Consider the following 8,576-nt stretch of genomic DNA (forward strand, 5'->3'; position numbering starts at 1 on the left):
AATTAAGAATGGAAATTACTCCTAATTGACAATGTCTCCAATATATTTACGAATGGAAATTACTCCTAATGACAGTTATATATATTTTATGTTTCTAATAAAAAAATCATAAATAAATATTTATATGTAATTTAAATAAAAACATAACTGCTCCAACATATGTTATAACAAATGTAATTAAAAATGACATGGGTTCAAATTTCACGTTTTGTTTCGTGGGTTTGGATAATTCGACTAGATGTGTACCACAAGGAGCGGACCAAGTGATTGTTGATCAAGTCACACAATATGTAAATGATAGTTTGGTATAGAACATGATATTTATGAAAGTTGAAAGTAAAATTAATGATAGCGTTTGTGGCAAGTCATCGTCTACTTTAACTAATTTCAATTGAGGGGAAAACCTTTTCAATTAATACTAAAAATTATCATTTAGTATTACAGTCTAATAATATTTCTCTTCACTTGTAAGTAGGAGATTTTAAGTTTGATTCTTACCAAGGACGAATTTGAACCATATTATTAAGATGAAAATAGCATTTTTCGTTTGGTATTTAATGTAAATAAAATTAGACTATTGGTCTTTAAATTTTGTTTTAATTGGATCTTTAGTTTATGGATAAATTTTTTTTTTATGAGTATGGGTTTCCTAAACATATCAAAATGTGATGCAATGATTTTTTTGGATAACTCTGGTTTCAAAGTTCTTGGAGCTGAAGGTCCTTTGATTTAAATTTATTTAGAACTTTTGTCCTTTTTGAACAAAATTTTTAAAAGAGTGGGCCAAAAGATTTCAAAGTTCTTGGAGCTGAAGGTCCTTTGATTTAAATTTATTTAGAACTTTTGTCCTTTTTGAACAAAATTTTTAAAAGAGTGGGCCAAAAGAATCATTACTCTAGACAATGCCATGGATCACTACTATTAAAGCTCCAATTCAAAGTTGAGCAATTTTCTCATATACCAAAGCCCATTATGAACGGAAACGCCAAGTTCTCCTTGTGAGCAATGTGAATTTAAGACCAATGAATCCAATGTGACATCGAGGCCGAAGAAAATTAAACAAAGAATGTTTTGAAACACATAGAGAGAGATGCTAAAATAGACTAAAAAATAGAACCCTTCATAGATTCTTTGCCACCTGATGTTTTTGGCACATATTTTATAATGTTAACATGAAAATTAACGTTATAATTTTGAAACAAAAATTTCATAGAGAGTTCAATTTTAGAAGTCTCCTTAGCATTTCTCGTTCATAAAACCTACCCATTGGTAGGAAAGTAATTACACACACTAATGGTAGGAAAGTAATTACACACACTAATCCGATTCAAAAAAAATTACAAACTATATCCAACAAGAACTACTCAATACAAATTTCGTAGTGGGAGAAATTAAGGAAGCCCATCAAACAATTTAACCACATAATTTTCGTGGCAATTTGTATCTTTCTTTTCATGCTTGATTCTAACTCTAAATGGAGGATATCACTGAGCGAAATTTAAGCCCATCAATCCTCATATTCTTGGAGAAATTTTTAGTTGTAACGGGAACACGGATGGTACACCACGTGTTTTTATGCAAGTGGTGGAAAATTTTAATTTTTAAGTTATTAACCTTTTAACACACATAACCTATCATTTATATAGGACACGTGGTGTACTACCTCCTGTGACGATTACACTGAAAAATCTCTCATATTCTTGGCCTCCCAAGTCCATCATTTTCTTTGACCAATGGGAATGGGAAGGAGATTCGAACTCGGCAACAGATACCAGTAGACTAAGAGTTAATTAGTCCCAGGTCGTACATTTGTTCACCCTATTGTGTGCCATTAACCACTTTCTTTGTTTTCTTGCCAGCTTGAATCTTGGTGTAGAGATTCTTGGTTCTAATGGACAGCAAAATGTCCAAACCAAACCCGATAACACAGGCAATGGCCATGATAACAAACACAAGCCGGTAGCAATGTGCGCCAACGCAGGTGTTGCCACCTCCTTCCGTGGTGGTAGCCTCCATGTCGTATAATAGTCCAGCAAGCAGGCCGGAGAAGAGGAAGGAGCCGAGTGGAAGGTTGAGGATTAGAACGTTGTAAATAAGTCCGTAGTATTTGAGACCAAATAATTCAGATGCAGTGGGTACTGTGATGGCAAGACGAACTCCGTAGCATATGCCAACGACGATTGAACCGATGTATAGCGAACCAGGCATGGCGATGGCCATGAGGATGTAGCCAACAGCCATTAGAATCTGAGAAGCAGCATTCCACAGAGGTCTTGGTGTTGCAGCTTTCCTGTCATTACAAATTCGGGACCAGAGAGTGTTAAATGTGGGTTGAATTTTTTAGGCCAAAGCAGTGCCACCAAGAAATTTAGTTAAATTTTTTTTTCAGACATTGAAAGCTTCTATATTTTCCAGGGATAGATATTATACAAACAATCCAGAGATTTAAAGACACTCTGAAAATTACATAAACTTGTACAAAAACATAATTAGAACTACAAATATATTTTATAGTAAACTAGAAAAAGAACCCTAATAACTATAATGAGAAAACACTTAACGTAAAAAAAAAGAGAAGAAAAGGATTAAAAAAAAAATTTTTTAAAAAAAAAAAACCGTCAGCCATATTGTCAATTGTCATGTTATAATTGATTCTTAGTTTGAAAATTCCTATGGCGGTCATGTCTACTCCAAAGTAGGCATTTCCTCCTTCTACAGTATTGGTTTGACATGTTTTATTTTTTTCAAAAAGTGTAATGTTATTAATGACTTATGTATAAATAAAGAGAAGGGAGTTTTAATGAAACACTTCCGGTATTGTTCATTTTAACAAAAAACCACATTTTTACCTTTTCCTGGTAATATTTACTACATCTTTATTTGTCATTTTTTATTAAAACTATAATTTTTTTGGACTTTTCATTAGTTTTCCTTAAAAAAATGACTTAGATACTGTTATTTATGTATGCAATCTGAAAGAGAAAAATAAGAGCGACTTTGTGGGAAAAAACACAAACAAGATGCTTAAAATTTGGACCAGACTTGCGTTGCTTATTTCTAAGCAACTTGCCGTAAAATGTTGCATCCAGCAGATGGACATTGAGCAAATAACTTAAATGTGAAGGAAACGGAAGACATTATAAATCTAGGTCTTCACCCAAAGGCATGTTACCTTCCATATTTCCCGAAATCTATGTTTCTTTAATATTTGAAAAGCACCTCATATGTTGATTGTATTAAGTACAATATTCACATAAATTATATCTAACTGTCAAATATATGTACGTATTATAGTCGGTCTCCAAAATTAGAAACAAAAAAAAAATCTCAAATAAAGCACATTTTTGCTCTTAGTGCGACTTAGAAGGGCTAGTTTGGAATTGTGGTACTTTTAAGAAAAATAGCTTATTTAAAAATCTAGAACATCAAATGTGTTTGGTTAAAAGAAAAAAAAAAAATACTTCTGTTAATGACGGTAGAAAAGCAAAAACAGTCCATCATGCTTCTAAATGAAATTTTCAAATAGCAAGTAAACTTCCACATATTTTACAAAATTATAATCATTGCCCCTACATATTCTCTTTGACAATTATTATCACATTAAACATCGCAGAAATTTATATAAAAGTTTACCAAATACTTGAACATTAATTTTTTTTGTTAAAATAACTTTTACAAAGAAAAGTTTACTAGACATTTAATAACTTTATTTTACAGTTCTTTATTCTCACACAATATAGTAGAAACCATTTAATTAAAAAGCACAACAATATCTAACTAATCCGAAATTTCGGAAACTGGCATGGAACCGCTCGAGACAAATTATACTAGAAAAAGAGGAGTGAGTGGGGAGGATGGAGAAGGAGACAAATATTTTCAACAATTATTTACTTAAAAAAATACACGAAACAGTTTTTTAAGGGAAAGTCAAAAGAACCCCAAAAGCAAATAAAAAATAAAAAAATCAATCTCTCTGTTTCGAACCTAACATTTGTATTATTAAAGTATTGTCATAATAAAAATCGTCAAATATTTTATTTAAAAAAATCTGATCCTTTTATGCAAATATAGAAATAAGATAGTACGATTTACACATTTATTTTTACTTTATTATTAATTTTTTGTCATTGATTTTCTTGAATCCGAAAATTCGAGATATGCAACAAGTAAAAATGAATGTGTGGATAACTCTATCTCAAAGATCCTACTTATAATTTCTCAACAAAAGGCCTATCAATAGCAATATAGCATACTACAAACACTTCTACAAAATGGATAACATTTATGGATCTTCTTATTATGTCTCTCCAATTTTAAATAAATAAAAAACTAATGTTCACACAAAATATAATACTCCACTTTTTCTTTGAGAATACAAGACATTATAAACGTCAAACGACTTTTTAGAGCGCCAATAGTAACGTGATTATTTACCTACTCAAAAAAACCCATAAATTAAAATGAAATGTAAAATTACCCTATGGAATTAAAAAATTATGGTCTTACTTGACAATTTCAAAAATAATTTAAAAAAAAAGTAATACTTAGAGGTGCAACTCGAACAGATTTGACATGTTAGATGGTCAACCCAACCCCAATGTAGCATTCCTAATTGGATTTGAGTTGGGTTCGGATTCATGCCGGTTTATTTGAATTCGAGTTTACTCGCATTGGGTTTGGGTTCGCCTAACTTTATAAATTCAATCCTATAACACGTTATTTTATAAAATAAATCTCAAATTTTAAACCAAATAATACAACACTATTTAAAATTCAACTTTACACATCAACATCCATACAAAAAATAAATGAAAAAGCGTGGGATAAATTTCTAAAATTTCAACATGAAAAGTTGAAATTAAATATTGATAAAAGGAAAAGTTGAAATTAAATGACAAGACTAGACTATCACTTAACAAAAAGAAATGTAAAAACAGCATTATCATTTATTGTTCAAAAGAAAGCCAAATAACGAACTTCAATTATAACCCTCCCAAGCTTGTACCTAGCTTATATAATATGAAATGAGATGTGTAATATATGCAGGAACAACATGAACAACTCGGGCTGACTTTGGATTGACATGAACAAGCAAAAGCACCAACCCAACTTAACCTGATAAATAATTGAGTTGATGATTTGGATGGGTTTTTACTTCACTCTAACCCGCTCGATCGATTTTGAAATCAAGCTAGAAAGAGACGAATTTGAGTTGATCCAACTCAAGTTGTGCCCCAGTAATACTACATTTTATCACATATAGTCCTATTTCTAATAGCATTTTTTTTTTTAAATTTAGGTCAAAAAGAAAAGCAAAACAAATAAGAATAAACCATAAATTTTATAATTCTATTGGAGATTAATTAATTCGATGAAATATATGTAAAGAGGAAGAGTGGGTGTTAGGTAAACCAACCTGATGAAGTTCTCCGAAACCATACCCGAACCGATCCGCCCGAAAAACCCCCAAATGCTGGTGAGCGCAACGAAGATCGAAACGTCGACGTATCCCATCGCCAAGCCAATCTGCCCCATATTGTTCATAACCGCCAAACCCGTCCCCACCCCGCACAAAAACGACACGAACAAAATCCAGAAATCCAACTTCCTCATCGCCTCGAAAATCGTGTGGTCTTCCCCGAGAACCGGCCTCCTCTTTGCCTCCACTGCCTCCGACGCCGCAGCCGCCTCCGGCATCTGATGCGTGTTGTCCGCCGCCGTCTGCCTCAGAAGCGGCTCGTCTGCACGGGTATACGGATCCAGACCCGACTCATACGCGACCCGATCCGGCTTTGAGGCCCACGCTGTGAAAAATGCGTACGCCGGAATCACGAGCGGCGACGCCAGGAGGATAAGGAGAATGATGGAGAATATTAGAGAGAAGAGGTTCGAAGGGTCTGGGATGAAGTCGTAGGCGAGGAGGTAGACGGCGACGCAGACTGCGACGGCGTTGACGATCCAGAAATATCTGGAGTCGCGGTGGTCTTCGACGGAGGAGGAAGAAGGGGTGACCTCGCGGAGGAAGAGCATGGCGGTTAAGCAGACGGCGAAGGGGGTTATGGACAGCATGAGGAGGAAGCTAGAGGGGTCGTTGTTGAACAGAGCGGCGCAGAGGTCGGTGAAGATGGCGGTGCTGAGGCCCACGTAGCCCTTCAGAATCCCCGAAACGGGTCCCCTATTTCGCCGGAAGTTTCGGATGCAGGTGACAAGTATCGCCGTGTTCATCCACGTCGTGCTGTTGCCGCCCATGCAGAGAAATATACACATCTGAGAAAGAAATTGAAGTAATTGTTAGTTGGGTTACACCCTAAGTGTTCGACGAAAGTGCCGACTGAGGTGTTTTTTTTTACCTGCCAGTAGGAGAGGGGTTTGATTCTTTCACTGACGACGAGCCACTGGGCGCCGTAGCCGACCAGGCCCTCGACGGAGCCGATGAGGAGGATAACCCAGGTGGGTAGTTTGTCAGAGGCGAGGCCGGCGAGGAGGCCGAAGGCTTTGCCGACGTCTTTGGCGACAGAGAGGTTGTTGAGTTCGAGCTGGGTGAGGCTCATGAGGGTTTTGAGGGCATCGGAGTAGTTGGAGAAGGTGTAATTGTTGCCGGAAATAGCTTGAACCCAGACGGCGGTGACGAATCCCAGCCATTTGGTGGCGGAGGAAACGGACGAGCGGTCGGAAGCGAACCCCATGTTTGTGTCGGTCTGAAAAAAACGTACTGGTGAGGGTTGAAGATTAGCTGCTCAAGTGCTTCTGTTAAAAGCTGAAAGTAACGGTCCATTTAAAGAGAGAGTTTCTGAATTAAAAAACATTAAAAATTGTTTTTTTAAGGGGAATGAAAAAACATTTGGTTGAATAAAGAAGAAAAGTTGTATATGCGGTGGACACTGTCGATCTTAAAGCGGCAAGTGGGTTGGTGCATTTGGTGTCGGTCTTCCCAGCCGCGCTACTGTTCTCCCAATTTCTGCTAATTGTTTTGTTAATGAACTGGTGTAAATTCTTATGACATTTTATACGGTCAGCTATAATGGTATCAAATTCGGAATCTACTAAGGTTTGTAGTTTTACTCGTTTTGTATGTATTCTCGTTCTTTCAATGGATATCGTACTTGAATTTTAAAAATAGCATTTTAACTTTAATGTGTAATTAAAATTGATAATAACTCTATGAGAGGGTAATGTCAAAGAGACTAAGTTTATAGATAAAATTTTATAAAATAAATAACATGGAAGTTAATGATTGAATTATTACATAAACGTTGATAAAGATGCTCATTTTTTGTTGATGATGTATCATTTAGTTTGCAATTTTTATTTATAACTTTAGTCTCCCTGATATTACCGCTCCACGAAATATAACCAAATTAACATCCAAATATCTACATGTCATTTGGCAAGGATGCTAGGGCGACAAACTCATCGGGTGGTAAGAATATCCTCAATGAGATGGTCTATATAGGGCTGAAAAAATAGTGATACAGTCTATTTTAGAGGTCTGAGGAATCTTTGAAGCTCTTAAAAAATAATCTCTCTCAACGAGGAGCTATATACCATTCGTGCTCTATATAGAGTTAAGATTTATTTATGTAGAAATTTGATTACACAGTAACTTTTTTTTTTTAAATGATTCTTAAGACAATTTTCAAATGTGTTATCTTAACAAAAAAAATTATGAACTTTTTAACCTTAAAAGTTCAAATTCGGACAAAGTTAGATTTCATCACTTATCAAAGTCAAATTTCATCACTTAACAACGTTGAATTATGTCTTAAGCATTAAACATACAAACTACACAATTTTATTTATTACTTGTTAAATTCAAACTACAAGATTTTATTTCATAACCATTAAACACAAAGCGCAACATTTTACTTCTTAAGCAATAGCACAAAATACAACATTTTTAATAAGCATAAACATAAACTACAACATTAAGAAAGACAACAAACTACATTAGAACAAATACATCATAATCATATCTCTAGATTACTCCTCCGCGGTGGGGTGATAGTGCCCTCAAAGTTTAAACGGCATGCGGTTCTTTTTGCTAACACCTCATTTTGTTGTTCTCATATCCACTTCCTTAAGTTTTTGTCATCATAAGTTTAAACTCTTGTTTGTTGTTGTTGTTGTGGCAAAAAAATGTTACATGTACACCCAACCAAGTCACAAGCCCCAATTGTTATACAAGCCTCAAGCCGAGCCCAAATACATGCAGAGGTGCGGGATCGAGAAGAGATTATATTCGTAATCATACCATATTACATCAATTAAGCCGTGCACTTGTGTCAATTATCCCACGCTCATGCAAACCCACGCATATCCATCATGCCTAGCTTTATCACGCTTACCACTATCCACGCTAAAATAAGCCCAAGTCATATGCTCGGGGTTTGCCAAGTGAATTTGAAGTATACTCAGGGGGAGCATTGAAAACTCAGGAGGAGTATCCTAAAGTATACTCGTTTGACCTTAATATACTTTTTTTCCTTAGATCATGAGCATTTTTTCCACTGGAATTTTGCTAATCTAACGAGGCACCCACGTCGAGATGGTCATACCCTTGTGTGCGTTTTCTTACT

The 8,576-nt window shown here is 35.3% G+C and overlaps 1 protein-coding gene across 1 annotated transcript; it reads right to left on the minus strand.

The window, feature by feature from the left end:
- Window positions 1-1,302: 1,302 nt before the first annotated feature.
- LOC137729739 (protein NUCLEAR FUSION DEFECTIVE 4-like) lies at window positions 1,303-6,844 on the minus strand. Its single transcript, XM_068468758.1, has 3 exons — window positions 6,351-6,844; window positions 5,417-6,267; window positions 1,303-2,290 (listed from the first exon to the last, which is right to left on the minus strand). Exons 1-3 carry the CDS (start codon window positions 6,684-6,686, stop codon window positions 1,819-1,821), a joined length of 1,659 nt encoding a protein of 552 aa, XP_068324859.1. The 5' UTR covers window positions 6,687-6,844; the 3' UTR covers window positions 1,303-1,818.
- Window positions 6,845-8,576: the final 1,732 nt, after the last annotated feature.

The sequence above is a fragment of the Pyrus communis genome, chromosome 3 (genome assembly GCF_963583255.1).
Source record: "Pyrus communis chromosome 3, drPyrComm1.1, whole genome shotgun sequence".
Classification (NCBI taxonomy): Eukaryota; Viridiplantae; Streptophyta; class Magnoliopsida; order Rosales; family Rosaceae; genus Pyrus; species Pyrus communis.